The following is a 23,721-nucleotide window of genomic DNA, read 5'->3' on the forward strand; positions in this document are numbered from 1 at the left end:
CTTATCTCCACTTTCTCTGTTTGTGGAAGTGTCTTATCACCTTCCCTGTCTTTTTCACTCACGTTTCCTGCCGACATCGTGTCTCACCGATTTTGGATTTGTAAACGGCTGAAGCAGGCTGAGGCTTGACGCCGCTGCTGTCGAGAGGATGGTTAAGAGTTGTTGACTAGTTTTGGGCCGCGACAGGGCTAAGCCTCCACCCCTTTTACAGACTTGATGTGAAGCTGTCTTGGTACTGTGCGGGTGTGGCTCAGCAACGTCAAGAAAAGGTCCTAAATTTTTAGTGGACAGGCGGCCTCACCCCTTTGGCAGGAACAGGGAAGGGAAGATGGCGCCGTCAGTCGAGGGTGATATAGATTTCGAGCCCCGGTGACTTCCGGGAAGGATGATGGCACCTTCAGTTGGTTGTTGTACAGAGGCCGGAAACCAGTGGTTTCTGGGGAGATGGTGCCTTCAATCGACCATCATAAAGAGGCCGGAAATTATCTGACTTACGGGAAGAAAGATGGCGCCTTCAGTTGACTGTTATAAAAGAGGTTGGAACCCCAGTGACTTCTGGGAAGGAAAATGGTGACCTCACTCGACCGTCATAAAGAGGCCAGGAATCCTGATTTCTGGGAATGAAGATGGCGTCTATAATTGACTATTATGAGAGGTGGGAACCTCACTGTCTTAGAGGAAGGAAAATGACAACTTAAACTGACTATTATAAAGACTCCCCATAACTTCTGGGAGCCCAGCTTCTATGAGCGGAAAGACATGGGGGGGGGCGGGTTGAAGTTACTGCTGGCTTAATTTTTTTAAGCCAATCTAATTTGACTCATTTCTAGCATTTCTATTCTTAATGATCAATATTTTATCATAATTGGGAACTATCAAAACTTGTTTATAAAAAATAGGAAGTAAAGTTAAAATGCCCACATTTTCCCCTCCTCTTTAAACCCCCCTCCGCATAGCCAACTTTACGTAGTCCTCCATCCCTATCTGCAGGAGGCTCTAGTTTGGCTTGCAATTCGGTCATTTGCTTACTTTTGTGATACCTACAAGATGTTTATTTTATATTTAGAAGAGAATCTGCTGATACCATTAGCTATATCTGAGTAGGATGAAAAAGGATTGGAAATTTGAATGGCTGCAGTTTCCTTCTCTTTTTTTTTTCTTTTTTATCTCCATAAGTAGGTGTGATGGAAGTAAAGAAATAGGAAGTAAAAACATAAGTGCATATGATATATTTGAGGGACTTTTATATCTGAGATAGTGTGTGTGCATATTGCCAGTACTTCAGAGTTTAAAATCCAAAGGCGAGGAGGAAAAAATAATTATGTCTCTTCTAAAGTTGATAGTTCTTAAACTTTTTGGTTTGAACAGCCCTTTAAATAACAGGCAAAGGTACCTGACACTCCTGCCGTTTGACAAAATGCACATATATGCACCATACTGCATAAAATTTTAGTAAGTTCATTAAAACCCTTTTGTTTTCATATGAAGATTAGGAATATGCTATCCAAAACATTTACAAAATTAATAAATAATATTGACTTTAAAATAATTATATATTGTACGATATATTTGGCATTAATTCAAAAGAATACAGTTGTATGTATTGGGCAGAATTGTCCATTAGTTGACGGTTGTTGAAGCTAAGTTATTGGTACTTTTGGGTTCAAAGTGTATTTACTCTAATTATTTCAAGATCTAACACTTTATTTTTTACATTTTCAGATACTCTCTTAACTTACTGGAATAAAGTATCTCCCCAGGAGCTCATAAACATTCTCATACTTTTAGAGTAAGTTAAACTTATTTTCATAAATCTTCCCCTTACTTGGGGGAGCTTAATTAATACATAATAAAATACTACCTTTTTTCATGGTTTTAACATCATATTTGCTAATAATGTAGGAAATGTTAAGTTATTTTGGTAAGATAGATGCTGATTGATGTATAGGTTCTTCAAATATAGAGAAAAAATATGGTAAATGGAATACTTGTGATATTGTAGAAAGCCCTAGCCAGTAATAGACCATTTTTATATCTGAGCAGGAATCTTTCTGTCATCTGGAAAACTAGAAGTGGCATCAACCGTCCTAAATCACTCAGAGCAGATGCTGATTTAATAGAGCAGCTTAACTAATTATAATTTAGAAATTGTACTCTAAGATAGAGCTGAGTAATTCTACCCACTTCACAGCTGAGTAATTCTACCCACTTCACAAATGAATAGATAGATATAGATATAAGCATCTCTATTCCAATGTACTTGGGGGAAAATCTAGTCTTTTCTTCTGAGTAGAAGTGGAAAGTTATTCTATACAGAGTGGGGCAGAAGAAGGTTTTATAGTTGTGAGGCCACACAAGAGTTTATTCTTATATTATTATTTATTTATTATTTTTATAGGAAAAGTTGTAAGCCTACTTTTGCCCTGCCCTGTATTGTATGCTGAGCTATTTTTATGTTATTAATGAAAACTGAAAGAAAAATTAGAATGAAACATAGGAAAAATTTAAATAAATAGTATACATATATGACATTGTATGTGTGTGTCTACCAACACAGAAGATAAATATCTTTTTAAGTCTTTCAAAATTTTGCAGAAAAATGACAGCAAACAAAGCAGCAGTTAAGATTAAAAGAATAAACTAATTATATTGAAATATTTACTAATGAAAATATATGATGTTGGGGATTTCATTCAAAAACTATGGGAGGTACAGAGGATGGAGAAAGAGCAGAGGATCTGTTCATGGTAGACGTTAAACAAAAAAGGCTATGTGTGCCTGACCAGGCGGTGGCGCAGTGGATAGAGCGTCAGACTGGGATGCAGAAGGACCCAGGTTCGAGACCCCAGGATAGCCAGCTTGAGCATGGGCTCATCTGGCTTGAGCAAAAAAGCTCACTAGCATGGACGCAAGGTCACTGGCTCAAGCGGGGGGTTACTCAGTCTGCTGAAGGCCCGCGGTCATGGCACATATGAGAAAGCAATCAATGAACAACTAAGGTGTCACAACAAAAAACTGATGATTGATGCTTCTCATCTCTCTCCATTCCTGTCTGTCTGTCCCTATCTATCCCTCTATCTGACTCTCTCTCTGTCCCTGTAAAAAAAAAATAAAGGCTATGTGTTGATAATTATGGAGGCTGGTGGGTGCTGGGTACATAGGAGATTAGTATGCTCTCCTCCCTAGTTTTGTATGTGTTTGAGATTTTCAGTAATAGTATTTTAATGCTGTTATTAAAAAGTATAGCAATTACCCCAAGTTTTAGGTAGGTCTGAAGGACCTTTTTAGGTATTAACAATTATGCTAGAAACCTTTGCTGTGATATATTATAGAACACAGGATTACATTGATAGTATTTTTATGTTAAAATTGTATATGAAGACATGGATGGACCTTTTTGATGACTATGTCATTATAGCAAATAAATGTAGAAAGATATTGTTGACCAGTGTCACCCCAATAATTTCAAGTAAAAATGTAGAAAGATATAATATGGCAAGCCCACAAGTAGTTATGTGTATATTTATTTCTGTCTACCAAAACATACATTATAATATAATTGAAGTAGTCATTCTTTGTAACACATGACTTTGAAGTATTACTTGTTAAGTTGTGGAGAATGATAGTACTTTACTAACATGCTACTGTTTTTCTTTCTAGAGTATGTTTGTTTCACTTCAGATACATGGGGAAAAGAAACATAGCAAGGTACTTGCCATAGCATGACAATTTCCACTTTTTCTTTTTCTTCCAACAGAGGACAGTCTTTTTTTTTTTTTTTGAAGCTGGAAACGGGGATAGACAGTCAGACAGACTCCCGCATGTGCCCGACCGGGATCCACCCAGCACGCCCACCAGGGGGCGCCGCTCTGCTGCGACCAGAGCCACTCTAGCACCTGGGGCAGAGGCCAAGGAGCCATCCCCAGCGCCCGGGCCATCTTTGCTCCAATGGAGCCTTGGCTGTGGGAGGGGAAGAGAGAGACAGAGAGGAAGGGGGGGTGGAGAAGCAAATGGGCGCTTCTCCTGTGTGCCCTGGCCGGGAATTGAACCCGGGTCCCCCGCACGCCAGGCCGACACTCTACCGCTGAGCCAACCGGCCAGGGCCCAGAGGACAGTCTTGATCATGCCATGAAAAATTAGATTATTCATTTTCAATTCACTTGAAATCAATATAATTTTATTAACCAATGTCACCTCAGCAAATTCAATAGAAACTTTAAAAAAGGCAACCTGTGGTTTATGTAACATGTCTCAACTCAAAATTTAAATTTAAGTTAAACTAATGTGAGCTGATACATTTAAGTTTTCCAAAGGATAATGATTAGCCCTATATACAGAGTTTTTGTCTTAATCCTGTAACAAATGCTGTCTTTTGTAAAGGATGTATGAGGAAGGCCTAGATCTAGGAGGAGGCCTAGAACGATAAACTGTGGACCATTGCAAGGTCTGTACTTTTATCTACAATTAGTACTCACCTCAATTACTAAGGTAAACAGAAATCCTCAAGTAAAATAAATACTTTAAAAATGTTTGAAAGGTAGGCCCTGGCCGGTTGGCTCAGTGGTAGTGTTGGCCCAGTGTGTGGATGTCCTGGGTTCAATTCTTGGTCAGGGCACACACCCTCATTCTCACTTCTTTTTCTCTCTCCTCTCTCTAAAATGAATAAATCTTAAAAACAATAAAGTTTATGTCCTGGCTGGTTGACTCAGCAGTAGAGCATCAGCCTGGCTTGTGGAAGTTCTAGGTTTGATTCCCGGTCAGGGCACACAGAAGTGCCCTCCTGCTTCTCCACCCCTCCCCTTCTCCTTTCTCTCTATCTCTCTCTTCCTCTCCCACAGCCAAGGCTCCATTGGAGCAAAGTTGGCCTAGGTGCTGAAGATGGCCCCATGGCCTCAGCCTCAGGTGCTAGAGTGGCTCCAGCCGCAACAGAGTAATGCCCCAGATAGGCAGAGCATTGCCACCTGGTGGGCATGCCAGGTGGATCCTGTCTGACTGCCTCCTCGCTTCTAACTTTGGAAAAATACAAAAAATAAATAAAGTTTAAAAACATAAAATATATATATTTATCTTTTAAAAAATGTTTGAGAGATCCTGAGGTAGATAGTTACTTGCATATATCAGTAAGATATATTTTAAGAGTAGAGTCAGTCACTGACCTGTGGTGGCGCAGTGGATAAAGCGTCGACCTGGAACACTGACATCACCAGTTCAAAACTCTGGGCTTGCCTGGTCAAGGCACATATGGGAATTAATGCGTCCTGCTCCTCCCCCCTTCTCTCTCTCTCTCTCTCTCTCTCTCTCTCTCTGTCTCCTCTAAAATGAATAGATAAATAAATTAAAAAATCAAATGCTTCTTTAAGAAAAAGAGTAGAGTCAGTCATTAAAGGAACTCAAATAGAGTTCATTTTTTAAAAATGTTAAATTCCATTGCATTTCCAAAACCTGAAGAGGCTGTTTGTATGGGGTTTATAATTGCTGAGTGAGGTGATAATTTACACTGTCTTTCCCCATGACTTGAAGCTGGCATGGTAACTACTACCATGAGATTTAAATTCTAACATTCTGCTGACTCTTCCACTATATTTTCTAGAGAATAGACAGACACTTTTTCTTCTTTTGTTCTTATATGACCCAGCTGTAATTTTTTATAAGGAACCTTAATATTAAAAGGAAATTTGTTTGCAAGTTCTAGCAGTAGACATGTTTAAAGAGTAAAAATTTTTGGTCCAAGTCTAATTTAAATTCAGAAACATTTGATTGGTACTCATTCTTGAACATCCAGGAATTCTCCCTCTACCCTCTATTTCAACTCTTGAATAGCCCTCACTGTTTTCACTGACTCTTGCCCTTCCTCACCTCCTGAGAAAAGACAATCTTATTAGAGTGTTGTCCACTTTACACTGTTTCTTTTTCCTCCTCTTCTTCTTCTTCTTCTCCTTCTTCTTCTAAGTGAGAGGAGGGGAGATTGGGAGATAGACTCCCACATGGACTGGGATCCACCTGGCAAGCTTCCTACTGGCCATTCTCTGCCCATATTGAGCTGTTGCTTAGCAACCAAGCTATTTTTAGTGCCTGGGGTAGAGTTTCCAGGGAGCCACCCTGGAGCCACCTAGCTGGAACCAATCGAGTTATGGCTGTGAGAGGAGAAGAAAGAGAAAAAGAGAGAAAGGGGAGGGGGAAATGGAGAAGCAGATGGTCATTTCTCCTGTATGCCCTAACCGGGAATTGAACCCAAGTACATCCACACACCAGAGCAATGCTCTACCACCGAGCCAACCGACCAGGGCCTTCGCTGATGTTTTTAATGAGAAGGAAGGTAGTAAATAACTCTCTAACTTCCTTTATTATATTCTTACTATACCAACTTTTTTAAATACACATTAAAACTTGATACAATTTCCAGTGATGTCTCATTTAAGCCAAATTATAGTTGAAAGAATTTTGATCAAAGTGTAGTGTTTATGTAGAGACCTAATCATTTCTTTATTTTTCAGTTGAAAACAATGTTGAGAGATAGTATTGGAGTACTCTAACTCCTAACGTTAAATTATGTTTTAGGGTGCATGATGCCTGGCTCTCAAAACACTTTGGAGTAGACCGAAAATCACAAACCATGCCAGCTCTTCGGAACAGATCAGGAGTAATGCAGGCCCGGCTTCAGCATCTTAGTAGCCTGGAAAGTTCATTTACACTTAATCACAGTAAGTGAAAATGTGTGTAGGGTACCTGATTGAAACAGACCTGTAATGCTATTTAACCTTGAATAAGTTCGGTTTAAATAACCAATATGATTGAAAATCATTTCACATATATAGATCTGCTTGTATATTTATGTACTTATATAGGAGTATATGCATTACCATAATAAAGATATGCATTGATTTTTCAGTAGTTTTAGATGGTGGTGTTTTTTTCCCCCTTAGTTCTGTATTAAAAAATTAACTTTTCCCACAGAATCATTGTTCTTATTTGCATTGGATATTCCTTGTTAATACTGTTAAACTTGAATGCAAATATGTAAATAATAGCATACTAATATGTATAATATTCATTTAGAGTTACTGTTGTTCAGTGATCTTAAGGGATTACACATGCTAAGCTGACTGTAGAAAAGAAAGAGCTGTAAATGTGATTTTGACAAAGGTATATTTCATACAGGTTGAAGTATTAACAGGGCAAGTAGGACAAGGAGAGAAATCTTGGCCAGCTGGGGAAGCTAGATGGTTATAATAAATGGAAGCTATCCTCTGAAAAGCAAATATTAATTTTCAAAAAGCCTTCATAGACAACAGTATGGTGATTACCAGAGGGAAAGGGCAGTGCGGGGAGGTAGAAGAGGATAAAAAGGGGATGAAATGGAAGGAGACTTGACTTCAGGTGGTGAACACACAATACAATACACAGATGATGTATCATAGAATTGTATGCGTATTTGAAACCTACATAATGTTATTAACCAATGTCACCCCAATAAATTCAATAAAATAAAAATTGAAAAAGTCAAAGAGTGAAAAAACTTTGATTTCCACATAGTCCTGAAATCGCAGAGAAGGAAGCCAGCTAAAGTGGCCTTGTGGAAAAAACTAATAATAAAGCAAATGTCTTGAGCAGCTGGACCCGAAATGACAGACTCGAGACATTTTTAAAAATGCGTCATACAGCCTGCATGGCCCGAAATGCCTCCCACATTATTTCCTAGTTACATCACCATAGTTCATCACTGAAATATTTTTTTTCCAAAGCAGTGGGCACCTAATGTGTGCAGAGTTGCTGGTACAGAGCTGAAGTAAAAATTAGTGGACTTAATTAACCAAGACCATGTTTGATTCAGGAATAAATACAGTGAAACTTGTTAGGTCTGCAAGTATCTGAAACCTCCTGTCTCTTGCCTGTCTGAGTTATTTTGGGGGAAAATCATTTGGAACTGTTATGTGAATCTCTACATTTGGCATTTATTATTATTTTTTTTTTATCTCAGGTTCTGCAACAACTGAAGCAGACATTTTCCATCAGGCACTTCTCGAAGGCAATACTGCTACTGAAGTTGCTTTGACAGTTCTAGATACCATATCATTTTTCACCCAGTGCTTCAAGGTAAAAACGAAGAGTTAAAATTCAGCTGGCATCACTGCTAAGAAAACATTACGCAAAAAGTAACCAGTCAGAGGAAGCTTAGTTAGTGAAAAAGCCCCAGTGATCAAGCCCTGGCCAGTTGGCTCAGTGGTAGAGTGTTGGCCTGGTGTGTGGAAGTCCCGAGTTTGATTCCCGGCCAGGGCACAGAGGAGAAGCACCCATCTGCTTCTCCACTCTTACCCCTCTTTTTTCTCTCTATCTCTGTCTTCTCCTCCTGCAGCCAAGGCTCCATTGCAGCAAAAGTTGGCCTGAGCACTGAGGATGGCTCCATGGCCTTTGCCTCAGGCACTGGAATGGCTCCGGTTGGAACGGAGCAATGGCCCCTGATGGGCAGAGCATCACCCCCTGGTGGGCATGCCGGGTGGATCCTGGACGGGTGCATGTGGGAATCTGTCTGCCTGCCTCCCCACTTTTCACTTTGGAAAAAAAAATGAAAATAATAAAATCACCAGTGATCAATCAGGAAGCTTGGATGGCAGACTGAGTGTAGCTACTGTGTGACCTTGGGAATTCACCAGGACTCACTTGCCACATCCATAAGTGAGGGGCCTGGACTAATTACCCTCAAGCTCCCTTCTATCTCTTAAATTCAGTTGTTTTATTATTTTTTGTATGTGTGACAGAGTCAGAGAGAGAGACAGATAGAGACAGACAGGAAGGGAGAGAGATAAGAAGCATTAATTCTTCATTGTGGCACCTTAGTTGCTCATTGATTGCTTTCTCACATGTGCCTTGACCCGGGGGTACAGCAGAGCGAGTGACCCCTTGCTCAAGCCAGCAACCTTGGGCTCAAGCTGGTGATCTTGGGGTCTCTAACCTGGGTCCTCCACATACCTGTATGATGTTCTATCCACTGTGCTACCACCTGGTCAAGCCAGTTGTTTTATTTTTGTGTTTAAAGACAGTTCTCTATAGCCCTGGCAGGTTGGCTCAGCTGTAGAGTGTCGACCTGGAGTATAGAAGTCTTGGGTTCAATTCCTGGTCAGGTCACACAGAAGAAGCGACCATCTGCTTCTCCCCCTTACCCCATCCCCTTTTTCTCTCTCTCTTTACTCCTCCCGCAGCCATGGCTCTATTTGAGCATGTTAGCCCCAGGCACTGAGGATATCTCTATCGAGCCTCCCCCTCAGACACTAAAAAAAACCCAAAACCTCAGTTGCGAGCATGGCCTCGGATGGGCAGAGCACCAGCCCTAGATGGGAGTTGCTGGGTGCACCCCTGTTGGGGCACATGGGGAGTCTGTCTCTCCCCTATTTTCACTTAAAAAAAGGCAGTTCTTTATAATAATGTTATTAAAATAGCCAAGTAATTTTTAGCCCAAATTATGATTGAATTTGGTTTGCTCAAATGCATGCCCGTTGTTACGAGATATCTTCTTCGGCTAGAAGATGACTAAGCAGGCTGGCCCGCTTGCCTAGTCAGTCACTTAGTGTTTTGTTTTTTGTTTTTTCTCAGATGTTTGCCTCTCGGTATGAATCATCATTGCTATGATTAAAAAGAATAAAGTAAAAACAATGACCTTGCAGGGCTATTAAAGGAGTAAACTGGAATAATGGATGTGAGAGTGCTTTGAAGAGGAAAAACTGTGACTGTAATAACATCAGTGCGAGATCTCATGAGTGAAATATCTTGCTTTTACCTGAGTTCCACAGATATTTCTTTTTTTCTTTTCTCCCCCTTCTGTACTTTTCAAAAAGGATCGGAAGGGAAAACTGAATTAGATGCTAATCGGAAATAGGCTTCAGAATCATTTTATGAAATAATAAGTTCTTACTAAAATGCAAACCAAGTTCATTTTTAATTTTTCCAATAAATAAGGATATTTGGTCTTTAGGCTTGCATTGTATTCCTTCCTCCTATCCAGATGGTTCTTACTTACTTTACACTGATCTTAGTTCTTTAATCTTTGTAGATGTCAGGCACGACCCTGAGTGCTTTACAGATAGTAACTCAGTTTGTTATTGTGGGGCTGGGAAGGAGAGTGACTGCTGATGGGCACAGGGATGTTTCTGAGGTGATGGAGATGCTCTAAGGTTGGATTGTGATGGTGCACAACTCTGTCCATTTACTGGAAATAATTGAACTGCACACTTAAAACAGGTAAATTTGTAGTAGTAAATTACCGTATTTCCCCATGTATAACACGCTGCCATGTTTAAGACACACCTTAATTTTGGGGCCCAAAATTTGAAAAACAAAAAGTTATTGAACTCAAGTTTTATTCATCATAAAATTCATACAGCTCCTCATCCGTGTGAAAAAGCGGGAAATGCAAGTAAGAAAACTGTAAGCACTATGTAAGATGCACCCAGTCTGCAGACCCCAAATTTTTCCAAAAAGAGGTGTGTCTTATACAAAAAACTTAAAAATACTAATATGAACTCACTTTTAGTCTTCATAAGACCTTTGTAATATACATACTATTATTATTCTCATTTTAAAAATGAGCAAACTGAGCCTGACCGGTGGTGGCACATTGAATAGAGCATCGACCTGGGACGCTGAGGTCCTAGGTTTGAAACCCTGATGTCGCCATCTTGAGTGCAGGATTACTGGCTTGAAGCCCAAGGTCACTGACTTGAACAAGGTGTCACCGTGTTATCTGCAGCCCCCCCACCCCCATCAAGGCACATATGAGAAGCAATCAATGAACCACTAAAATGCCACAACTACAAATTAACACTCCTCATCTCTCTTCCTGTCTCTCCTCTCTTTCCTCTCTCTCCACCCCCTTGTTAAAATAAGTAAATAAATAAATAAATAAATAACCAAACTGAGGCTCACAAGGAGGTTAATATCATATAACTGGCCAGTGGCGGACTAAGGATTCAGATCTCGGCCAGTTATTACAGGAAGCCATGTTTCTAACCATACACCATACTTGGAATTAGGTTAAGGAAAGAGCCAGAAAAATCTAACACCATTCATGGATTCTGACTGTCAATGTTACCCTTAGATTTGTCACAACCTTGCATGTTGTTTGGCTTTTTGTTATTGTTTTTGGCCAAGTTGTAACCTAGTGTTTTGATATGGGAATAGGGCTGGATAAGCTAACCAGTGCTTTAAAAAAAAATTCACAAGCCAACAGATACTTCTCTACGATTTCCTTTTTTCTCTCTCTTTGCAAGGAACATTTAAATAATTTACATGGTTTGTTCAATTGTGATTCCAGTTATTATCTCTGCTCTTAGAAGGTTTAATTTTTCACCAGTGGCCAAACATATCTTAACACTAAGCATACTTTAAGAAGTAAATTAGGCCTGACCTGTGGTGGCGCAGTGGGATAAAGCCTCAGCCTGGAACACTGAGGTTGCGGATTCGAAACCCTGCGCTTGCCTGGTCAAGGCACATATGGGAGTTGATGTTTCCTTCTCCTCCCCCCTTCTCTCTCTGTCTCTCTCCCTCTCTCCCTCTCCTCTCTAAAATGAATAAATAAAAAAACTTAAAAAAAACTAGCCCTGGCCAATTAGCTCAGTTGGTGTGTGTGTCCCCCCCCCCCCGTCTCTCTTCATCTCTCTGTCTATAAATAATAAAAAATGTTAAGCCCCGGCTGGATAGCTTGGCTGATTGGAGCGGCATCCTGGAGTGCGGAGGTTGGTGGTCATATTCCCTGGTCAGGGCACATACAGGAGCAGCTCGATGTTCCTGTCTTTCTCTCTCCCTGCCTCTCAAAAAAAGAAGTAAATTAGATGATAGACTTTTGAAATAGGATTGGTATTTTTCTTAATTTTTACATTATTTTGTTCCCCTCAGAGAAATAAAATTGTCTGTTGCCTTGTAACCATTTTAAATTCACTGATATCTTAATTGAATAGTAATATGGTTAGATTAATAGAAATTACTCAACCCATACTAGTTCTGTATTTTGTGTGTTACATGGGAAAAATAAACTTTTTCATCTATGCTTAAAATGATGGAATCAAGTGTAGATGTAGTTTATGTAGGATTTTGAGGTTCCCAAGTTGAAAGATGACACAGATGTTTTAAGGTCAAACTTTTTGTCCTCCTGAAATTTTCAGTGAAGTAATAAACAGATATTGCTCAAGTCAGTTCTCTCATTCGGGGGTGAGGCGAGGTTGCCTAACTATTTCTACAAAGTGTATTTTTTTCATCTTTTATAGAGTCAACTTTTAAATAATGATGGCCACAATCCATTAATGAAAAAAGTATTTGATATTCATCTTGCTTTTCTTAAAAATGGACAATCTGAAGTGTCGTTGAAGCATGTCTTTGCCTCACTGCGAGCTTTCATTAGTAAGGTAAGGGGGAAAGCTTTATAGCTGCAAGCGGGCTTGCTTCATGGGAAGAGGAGAAGAGGGGAAAGAGGATCATTGTGCTGATACCTGCACACTTCAGATACCGAACCTATGTACTCAGTCCTGCCTTCGTAAATATAGATACAGAACAGCCGGGTGCATGAAGAGAGTCTGACCAAGAATCCCCTAAAACCAGAATGTGCTTTGTACTTCACCTTGTCATTGCTGGACCTTGTTCAATGCTCTCCTTTGAAAAGTGCCATTTTCAGATTGCGACTTTGCCAGTTTTTGTTCTGTTTTACTTCCTTCTAAAGTATTAGGCTGAAGATATATAAGCTATTAGTGCACACATTGTATAAGTAATTGGAAAGCAGGGACCAAGTTTCATAACCCCAGAGGTCTTGTGTAATATCTTGCAAATGGTAGACACTCAATACGGGATCAAATGAATGAGCTTTCCTTTCAATGTGAACTGTATCTGTAGCTGTACATTTTCAGGCCACTTACCTCATTTAAAGAAAACCCCTTAGGCTATACTTTTAGGAATAAATATGACAAACAGATAGCAAAGATTCATTTCCAGTCTGCTTCTGCTATCTTTTAAACATAATAAAAAGCATCATAAACCAAGATGGAGTTAAAATTATGGAAATCGCACAGCTTAGGCCTTCCCCTCTGCTGTGTGTAACTCCAGTGATATAAAGAAATTCAGTTACTTGAATCATATATCAGGATAACTAAACAGGAAAAATTTTTTTTTGTTATCATTACTTGTTACAGTTAATTCATATAGAAATTCGGTGGTGTCAGGTTCGAAACCCAGTCAGGACACATACTGGAACAGCTCAATGTTCTTTCTGTCTCTCCCTGCCTCTCAAAAAAAAACAAAAAAAAAATACACGCACACGAAATTAAGTGGACTTGAGAGAGGTGAACACACAACACGCAATGTGGAGTACAGAGATGTATTATAGGACTGGGCACCTGAAACCTGTATAATTACGTTTACCAGTGTCACCTCAATAATATTCATTAAGAGAAATTAGGTGTATTTGAAGGTTGTTTTTTTAATACACTTTGTGAATCAAGAAATAAATAGAAAACTGAATTCAGTACAAGCACCTTACAAGAAACTAAGGGAAAGATATTCAAAAATAAGTCATTTCACAGTTACTGCGTGGGTTCTTTGTTTGTTTTCATTTTTCTTTTTTCTTTTTTTAAAGATTTTATTTATTCATTATAGAGAGGGGAGGGAGAGAGGGAGAGAGAGAGAGGGAGAGAGAGAGAGAGAGAGAAGGGAGGAGGAGCAGGAAGCATCAACTCCCATATGTGCCTTGACCAGGCAAGCCCAGTGTTTTGAACCGGCAACCTCAGCATTTCCAGGTTGATGCTTTATCCACTGCGCCACCACAGGTCAGGCTGTTTTCATTTTTCTGAAGCTGGAAATGGGGAGGCAGTCAGACACTCCCACATGCGCCCAACTGGGATCCACTCGGCATGCCCACCAGGGGGCGATGCTCTGCCCCTCTGGGGCGTCGTTCTGTTGCATCCAGAGCCATTCTAGCGCCTGAGGCAGAGGCCATGGAGCCATCCTCAGCACCCGGGCCAACTTTGCTCCAATGGAGCCTTGGCTGCAGGAGGGGAAAAGAGAGACAGAGAGGAAGGAGAGAGGGAGGGGTGGAGAAGCAGATGGGCGCTTCTCCTGTGTGCCCTGGCTGGGAATCGAACCCGGGACTCCTGCATGCCAGGCCGACACTCTACCGCTGAGCCAACCGGCCAGGGCCACTGGGTGGGTTCTTACTGGTGTTAGATACTGTGGCAGGGTTTTGGTCCAAGGGCTTATTGGCCGATAGAGGTAAGTGTGCATGCACGTGTGTACACATCCAGATCCAAATCCACAAATACCATTAGGAAAAAAGAAGTCTGTGTAGAGAACTGAAGGAGGGCAGAGAAGGAAAGGAAGCACTCTAATTTAGCAAAAGTTTCTCTGCAGCGGTGTAGCTAAGAGATAGCCTGGACTCAGCAAGAGATGGGGTGAAGCAGTACATGGGGACCAGATGAATATGTACTTATCTTAGGAGTTGGATTTATCTTTCAGGCTTTGGGGAGTATTGAAGTAATGCAATTAGATTTGTATTGACAGAGAATTGGTGTGGACAGGGAAAAAATCTCTTTAAAAGCATTATGCAAGATGGACTGGTGATGATACTAAAGGCAGTAAGAAGACGTTGCAATCAGCTAGATAAAAGATTAGGGCCTAAAGTAAGGCAGTGACGGGAGTTGGAGTGTGAAAGGTTGATATAAGACATGGTCAGGATATATCATTTCTAGCATTTGGTCATCAATTTAGTGATTGTATAGTGGGTCATGGTGGCTGATATATAGAGAAAAGGCTACATTTGGGGTAAAATGGGTCGGGAACCTATGGCTCGCGAGCCAGATGTGGCTCTTTGGATGGCTGCATCTGGCTCGCAGACAAATCTTTTTTTTTTTTTATTCATTTTAGAGAGGAGAGAGAGTTAGAATGAGAGAGAGAGAGAGAGAAAGGGGGGAGGAGCAGAAAGCATCAACTTCCATATATGCCTTGACCAGGCAAGCCCAGGGTTCTAAACCGGTGACCTCAGTGTTCCAGGTCAACGCCTTATCCACTGCGCCACCACAGGTCAGGTGACAAATCTTTAATAAAAAAAATAATAATAACGTTAAAAATATAAAACATTCTCATGAATTACAATCTATTCATTTCCTACCGTTGATGTTCATGGTTGCGGGTGGCTGGAGCCAATCACAACTGTCCTCCGGGACAACACCAAATTTTTATTGGATAATGCGTAACGTCTAACGTACACGGATCATTGTATGGCTCTCACGGAATTACATTTTAAAGTATGTGGCGTTCATGGCTCTCGCAGCCAAAAAGGTTCCCGACCCCTGGGGTAAAAGGTAATGAGTTCTGTTTGGTGGACCTGTTGAATTTCAGGTGCCTAAAGGATGTCCAGTTAGAGCTGCTAAGGTTGATAGTTGTAGATACACATCTTTGCTCTGGAGGGAGATCTGGGATAGAGAGCTAAACCTGGGGTCATCATCCATATATCCATGCATACTGTATTTACTGAACAGCTTCTGTCTTCCCAGCACTTTAGAAGGTGCTGGAGATACACTGGTAGAGATATAAAAGAAGAGTAGTCTTTCTCTCATAAAGCTTTCAGTCCAGTGTGTGGTGGGAGACAAAAAATAAACAGGTAAATAAATTGGTATTGTGGTAAGTTCTGGGAAGGAACCAAAGTGCTGTGATAGAGAGTAGTGACTTGTGAGAGATTCCTTACTTCAGATAGGTTTGCCATTTTTAAAATGAGACCCAAAGTATGAAAAGGGGCCAGCCATTTGAAAAGGTCAAGGAAGAACACTCTAAGGAGGACAGGCATATACAAAGGGCCAGAGTTGGGAAAGTGCCTGAAATTCTGGAGACTGAAAGGCCTAGTTTATTTATTTTTATTTTATTTTATTTTATTTTTTATTAAATGAGAGGCAGAGAGGCAGACTCCCGTATGTGCCCCATCCAAATCCACCTGGCAAGCCCCCTGTAGGACAATGCTCTGCCCATCTGGGGCTGCTGCTCTGTTGCTTGGCAACCGAGCTATTTCAGCACCTGAGGCAAGGCAATGGAGCCATCCTCAGAGCCTGGGGACAGCCTGCTGGAACCATTCAAGCCATGGCTATGGGAGAGGGGGCAAAGAGAGAGAAAGAGAGAGAGAGAGAGAGAGAAAGGGGGAGGGAGGAGTGAAGAAGCAGATAGTTACTTCTTCTGTGTTCCCTGACTGGGAATCCAACCTGGGACTTCCACATGCTGGTTCGACGCTCTACCTCTGAGCCAACCAGTTTAGGTGGAGTATAGTGAACTAAGGAAATCATCAGCACGTGAGTGGTAGTTGAAGCCATGAGAGTGATTTAATTTTTCCTGGAGTGTATATAGAGGAAGAAGCAAAAAATAGGTCAAGAATAGTACATTGTAGAAAACGAAATGTAAGGGGGGTGAGAAGAGAAGTCTATAGGGGAGATGAAAGGGAGTGATCGCAGAAGTAGAAAGAACGGCAAGAAAGAAGAATATCATGTAAGCCAAAAGAGAAAAGAGTGTCAACATTTTTATGAGATACAGAATGGTCTAATCAGGTAAGGGGTAAAGGGAGTCCATTGGCATTGACAGTTAGCAGGTCACCAATGATTTTGGCCATTGCTCATTCAGAGAAGTCATGTGGGTAGAAGACTTAACATAGTGAATTTACATTACAGCTATGCTGTCCCATTCACCTTTATTTTCAGACTAGAATATCTTGTCCAGCAAGATTTGTTTTAATCTGATGAAACTGTTGATGAGATTTCCTGGTTGCCAATCAGAAAACGTTTATTAAGCATTCATTATCTGCATAAGATTGCACTTGGCGTTAGGTGATAAAAAGAAGATTGATTCCTACAACATGGGTTTAAATTCAAGATTCTCAAGAAGTGTTTTTGAAAAGGTTGGCCCTCTGTCTTCACACTCCCTGAAAAACATCCATTGTGTACCTTGGGGCAGCTTACTCTTTGCTTGCCTAGACTTGTAAGCAAGGGAGATAGTGACAAACCTACATTATATTTATAGTTTATCTTCCACAAAGCAAACTGAATACATTCTCAAAGTACCAGCTACTTGGCTATCTTGAGCATTAGGTAGTCACTTTTGTACTCTCTTTCTATGTCAAAAGATATCATTTTTAAGTATAATTGACATACAATATTATATTAGTTTCAGGTGTACCAACATAGTAATTTGACACACGTTCCTCAGGTGTGATCGCCATACTAAGTCTTGTAACTATCTGTCACCAAAGTTGTTATGATAATATTGACTACTTTCCCTATGCAAAATGTATCTTAATTAACTTGTTTATGAGTGTAGGATGCATGTGTGTTTGTGTGTGTACACCATACCCCATTTTGTTAAAAGATCAACTTTACTTGCTTAATAGCTCCCCACTATAATTTTCTCAGCACTTGGAAGTTCATACTATAAGGAACTATTTAAATATAAAGCACAAGAGTTAAGTAATGTAGCCTGACCTGTGGTGGCGCAGTGGATAAAGCATCAACCTGGAACGCTGAGGTTGCCGGTTTCAAACCCTGAGCTTGCCTGGTCAAGGCATATATGGGAGTTGATGCTTCCTGCTCCTCCCCCCTTCTCTCTTTCTCTCTCTCTAAAAATGAATCAATAGAATCTAAAAAAAGTGTTAAGTAATGTAGATTGTCCTTCCCAATGTAAAGGCCAGATTGGGACCCATCAATCATTCATCATTTCAGTCACTTATAATTTAATGCATATTATTAAGAACCTACTTACTGTCTTTTCTAGACCATGATAAGCTCTTCTCAATTGGTAATATTTACAGTCACTACCTCACATTTTTGTAGTGACTTGTATACTGACTCGAATTGTTCTGTCATTGACATGCTGGCCTTTATGTTTTTAACTAGCTTGGGTTCTCTAGAGCAAAGTCCTAGTCTTATGTTCATTATGTATTCTCAAAGCACCTAATATAATGTTAGGTAAGAATATAGTAGGCCTGACCAGGCGGTGGCACAGTGGATAGAGTGTCGGACTGAGATGCGGAGAACCCAGGTTTGAGACCCGAGGTCATCAGCTTGAGTGCAGGCTCATCTGGTTTGAGCCCAACTCACCAGCTTGAGCCCAAGGTCGCTGGCTCGAGCAAGGGGTCACTCGCTCTGCTGGAGCCCCCCAGTCAAGGCATATAAGAGAAGAAATCAATGAACAACTAAGGTGCCACAATGAAGAATTGATGCTTCTCATCTCTCTCCCTTCCTGTCTGTCTGTCCCTATCTGTCTCTCTCTTTGACTCTCTCTGTCATCAAAAAAAGAATATAGTAGGCATTTGGTAATTGATTGGTTTTTATGACTGGGTTTCCCAATACTTATTTATGTTTTTCCTGTTCGTTAGTTTCCCTCGGCCTTTTTCAAAGGAAGGGTAAACATGTGTGCTGCGTTTTGCTATGAGGTTTTAAAGTGCTGCACCTCAAAAATTAGCTCGACCAGGAATGAAGCATCTGCACTTTTGTATCTTCTGATGAGAAACAACTTTGAATATACCAAAAGGAAAACCTTTTTGAGGACACATCTACAGGTCAGTAAAAATCCAAGTCTGTCTTCTTCTATTCAATCTTTAGCCTCTACATCACGATCCACAGCCACCCAGTCCAGTCCAGCAGCTGTTAGTCACGTGGCCATGTAGCACTTGAGACATGACTAATCCAAATTGAGATGTGTCATAAATAAGGCTTTTGAAGAATAAGTACCAAAGAAAAGTAATGTACCTCAATTGTTTTGTATTTATAATATGTTGAAATGGTATTTTGGATATATTGGGTTAAGTAACATTAAATTCACGTGTCTTTTTATAATGTGGATGCTAGACAATTTAAAATTACATATATGGTTAACATCCTATTTCTGTTGGACAGCGCTATTCTAGAGCATAGATGTTAAGAACATAGACCCTAGTTCAAATTCCAGGACTAACACACATTGTCTGACCTTGAACAAGTTACTTCCTTAGTTTGTCCGTGCCTCAGTTTCTCCATATGTAAAATAATGGTAAATATTTGTACCTACCTCATAGGATTGTTGTGAGGAATAAATGAGACGATTAAATAAGAAACAAAACACTTACTAAATATTCCATAACAGGTAATAAGGTTTGTGGTTTTCAAGTTCCAGCATGCCCAGTAAGTAAAAAAAAAAATGACAGAAGTCTGAAGGTGTAGTGGAAAGAATAAACTTTGGAATCAAGCCTACCTGCCTTCATTTTAGCCAGCTAGTTACTCACTGTGGGACCCTAGGCAAGTTCCTCAGTTTGTCTTAACTATTTGCCTCATCTGTAAAATGAGGCCAAGGATATTTCACCTTGCAGCGTGATCATAAGGGATAAAGATCAAGTGTGTGTAGTGCCAAGCACAATGACTAGCACATAATAGACACTTAGTACATGGTAGTTGTTATTTAGCATCTCCATATGTTTCTGCTCATTTGATAAAATGGCTCAACTAAAACACAGTTGGGACCTCTTAGCTTAGTAGACCTCTTTGTAATGTGGGAAAGCTTTGGTCATATTTATATCTTCACTGCCATGGTCTGTCCCATTGGAGATGGGTTATAAATGGGGAGACAGCTATAAGCAGGCTTTTAGAAATGTCATAAATATTGTGGAAATCCATGGAAGTGTATTCTTTCTGTAAAAATCTGCTATATAGTTACTTTTGAATAGTAGGGCCAGCATCGCAGGTATGGCTTTTATGATTCACCTTTATATGAGATGTCCCTTCAGTGCCATCTTTCTCCAAAACATTTCTGCAAATAGTGTGCCAGCATGCATGGAATTCCCCATTAGGGTCTGTTCTTCTGGGTCAGAGCATCAGTTCTCTCAAGTACATTATTCAGATATAAATCAGTTAGTAAATGCAAAGACTTAGAACTATTTCTGGCACATTAGTAAGTGCTCAAAAAAGGATTAACTAGAATTAACATGGTTATGATTTTTTAGTTCTTAGAACAGCTCTATAAAGCAGGTATTATCATTCCCATATTACAAATGAGGAAAGTGAGGTGTGGAAGGGTTAAATAAGTTTTCCAAAGCCCCACAGTGAATAATTGAGAAAGTCGAGATTTGCATCTGAAGCAGTTTGATTCTAGAACCTGCACTCAGAGCTCCTACAGTATCCCACTTCCGAAGACCAGAGGTAAAGCACGGAGGCATTAAGACCTTAGCATGAATCATTTAGGCATTCCTCGGAGAGATCCTGAGAGATTAAAAAGCACCATCAAAGGCCATTACATGTACTGCTGTCTAAACTAGGTAGGTCCTGGTCATAAACAAAGAAGGGAGCTGAGGTGCCGCAGTTGGGAGTTCAGCCCACTGAAATAGACCAGAGAAAAGGAATGAGAACCATCGAAGAAAATATTTATTCCCAACTTTGCCATAGCTACTACCTAGCAAGCACATTCAAAATGGAGACCTGACTCCTGTTGTTTCAGTTCAGTATTATGAAACAGTTCTGGATCTCTCTGTACTATGAGTTTTGGGGAAAAAAGCTTTCACATATAACCAAGGAAAGTACCAAAAAAAATTGAAAATGGGACCTGTGAAGTTGCTATTTCAGTAGAAGAATTTAAACCCTCCTGCCTGAAGAAAGTAGACTGTGGTGGAACTGTGTAGAATATTTTATTTCATTTATAGTGAGAGAGAGAGAGAGAGAGAGAGACAGGCAGGGACAGACAGGAAGAGAGAGAGAGAGAGAGAGGGAGAAAGAGAGATGAGAAGCATCAGTTCTTCAGTGCGGCACCTGAGTTATTCATTGATTGCTTACTCATATGTGCCTTGATGGGAGGGGGGCTACAGCAGAGAAAGCGACCCCTTGCTCAAGCCAGCAATCTTGGGCTCAAACCAACAACCATGGGATCATGTCTATGATACATGCTCAACCCAATGATCCCGTGCTTAAGCCGGCAACCTCGATATTTCAAACCTGGGTCCTCTGTGTCCCGGGCCAATGCTCTAACCACGGTGCCACCGCCGGTCAGGTTTATGTGGAATCTTTAAAAGAAACACTTCATATCAGTGCTTATGGGTTTATAAAATGATGCAAATAAACAGCATTTGTTCAAAAAATAATTGGAAAACAATGTTTGCTTCTTCCCACAGATAATAATTGCCGTAAGCCAGCTGATAGCTGATGTGGCACTAAGCGGAGGATCAAGATTTCAGGAGTCTTTATTCATTATCAATAATTTTGCTAATAGTGACAGACCTATGAAGGTATGTTCTCACTCCAAGTAGTAAATTAGAGCCATCTTCACTGTCTGGGAAGTTTAAGTGTAAACTGTCACTGGATTCACGACTTTCGATAGCACAGAGTTAATAGAATGAAATCTTCATGAGTAAGGGCTTTGTCTTGTATACCACCATATCTCTAGCACCTAGAACACTGCCGGTAATAGCAGACAGGCAGTATTGGCTAAGTGGATGAATGATTGACTATATTATGTGTACACAGTTGTTATGGTTACTAGGATTTGACCTTTTTTGGGGCTTGATTTCTAAACTTGCTCAGAAAACAAATGGATCCTTTCTTAACAGTCCTTCACTATTTATATCGACTAACTAAACACTGAGTTTGAAATTTCACAAAATTTTACTTCTTAGAGCAGTTAACAGATGCCTGGTTCATTGCCAGCTGATAAGGAATGACACAGAAGGGATTATTTTATGAATTTTAAGAATCACCTGTTAACTGATTGTGGCCTGCTATAGATACTTACTAGCACACCCAAAGACCCTGAACTCCATTCCTCTTTTTTACCTGTATGTTTAACACCTATAATATTGGCCAAAGTCACTTATTGTTTTGTTGCACGGAGAGCAGAGTCTGCTCCTCAGTGATGCACGTGGATAAGAAAAGAGGAGCCCTTTTCCAGTAGAGGACTGTTCCTCCCAGAAGAGCCATCTGCATTCTTGGGAAAGGTCATCTCCCAGCATAATTTGACAATACTGTTCAAAATCTTAAAAAAAGAAAGCTCACAGTCATAGCATGCTCGATGTTTGGGGACGTGTAGAATCTATGTAGCAAAAAAGATTCCCACAGTAACATTGCTTAGACTGAAGGAAAAAAACAACAAAAAAAAAGCACTGTCAGGCTGGGAAAGTCTGCTTTCCAGTCCCTTCTGCTGGTTCCCCAGGAGATAAATATAAGCTTCCAGTAATCCCATGAGGATTGAAGATCTTTTACTCGTACTTGACGATTTATTTTACCAATTCTTACCATCCTTAGTTCTGTGTCATATAAAAGTTGCATTAATAACTTTTTCAAAGTCAGTGGGATCTGTTTGGGCTTTCCTTGATAGCAAATCTTTGCATGACTCATTTCTGAAATGATTTAGTTCTATTCTGGTAGGTTGGTCACTGCCAGTAAACCCTATTACAACAAGGTGTGCCTTTCCTCCAGTAAATGGAATCTCTCTTAATGTATAAGGAGACTTTATGTATATAAGTATTACTTTAAAGGGTTGAAGAAGGCACTTTTAAAAACTATTTCCTTCACATTTGGTTATATTCACATTGGAAAGCTCCCTAATCCCTAAATTTGTCCCTTATTCATCTTCTTTCATCATACAGATAATTTTGATTACTACGGAGGATTTAAGCAAAAGTGATGGGACTACCTTAATGGCCATAATGAAGAGAAAACTTTATTTACTGGTTTTGGGGGACAAAAAAAACACACAACACTTTGAGAGAGGTTAATGATCTCCTTAAACTCTTTAGAGTGTCCTGTGATTTATAACCTTTCATTTGTATAAGTGGCCACTTTTTGTAGTGTGGTTTTTACCTTAGTGTATGTGGTAGTTAGTGGATGGGATCAGTGTGCTTGGCCGTATGGAAGAGTAGCGAAGAGCACTAGGTCTGCAGCTGCGCTACCTGTGTGTTCATCCTGTCTCTACCACTTAACCAGCTATGAGACTACAACGAAGCTACTTAACTGCTGTGTGCCCCAATTTTCCATTGGTAAAATGAGTTATGATAGTACTAACTCACAGGGTTGTTGTAAAAAAATTAAAACATATAAAGCACATAGACCACTGCCTGATGCAAAGTATACTGTCAATTTTTAGTTAGTGTTGTAACTAAAATTACAAATAAGAGGAATATATAATAGATTACTCTCATAACTGTAGGATTCAGTGGAGGACCAGGGCTTCAAAGGCAAGTAGTAAGGCCCCAGCATTCATGCTTTTCGGTATTGTGTATATACTGCCATCAAGTTTAGAACCTTTGAAGCCTGAGCTAGTTGGATATTTTTTAAAATTTAATTTTTATTTATTTATTTATTTTTATACAAAGACAGATAGAGTCAGAGAGAGGGATAGATAGGACAGACAGGAATGGAGAGAGATGAGAAGCATCAATCATCAATTTTTCGTTTTGACACCTTAGTGATTCATTGAATGCTTTCTCATATGTGCCTTGATCCCGGGCCTTCAGCAGACTGAGTAACCCCTTGCTCAAGCCAGCGACCTTGGGTCCAAGCTGGTGAGCTTTGCTCAAACCAGATGAGCCCGCACTCAAGCTGGCTATCCTGGGGTCTCGAACCTGGGTCCTCCACATCCCAATCCGACGCTCTATCCACTGTGCCACCACCTGGTCAGGCTAGTTGGATATTTTTTAAAGAACTAATTTAAAATTCTTTAGATGCCAAGAACCAAAAACAAAATACCAAGAACTGTACCAAG

The 23,721-nt window shown here is 40.2% G+C and overlaps 1 protein-coding gene across 2 annotated transcripts in view; it reads left to right on the forward strand.

Annotated features, from left to right (window-relative positions):
- The window catches only part of DOCK11 (dedicator of cytokinesis 11), a 235,505-nt gene that overhangs the window by 162,935 nt on the left and 48,849 nt on the right, over window positions 1–23,721 (forward strand). For both annotated transcript variants that reach the window (XM_066357342.1, XM_066357343.1), the window contains 7 exons: window positions 1,723–1,789; window positions 3,661–3,708; window positions 6,559–6,701; window positions 7,979–8,094; window positions 12,255–12,392; window positions 18,380–18,562; window positions 21,137–21,250. In XM_066357342.1, the coding sequence (XP_066213439.1) occupies window positions 1,723–1,789; window positions 3,661–3,708; window positions 6,559–6,701; window positions 7,979–8,094; window positions 12,255–12,392; window positions 18,380–18,562; window positions 21,137–21,250 (809 nt within the window). The remainder of the gene's footprint in view (window positions 1–1,722; window positions 1,790–3,660; window positions 3,709–6,558; window positions 6,702–7,978; window positions 8,095–12,254; window positions 12,393–18,379; window positions 18,563–21,136; window positions 21,251–23,721) is intronic.

Source organism: Saccopteryx leptura, chromosome X (assembly GCF_036850995.1).
Source record: "Saccopteryx leptura isolate mSacLep1 chromosome X, mSacLep1_pri_phased_curated, whole genome shotgun sequence".
NCBI lineage: Eukaryota > Metazoa > Chordata > Mammalia > Chiroptera > Emballonuridae > Saccopteryx > Saccopteryx leptura.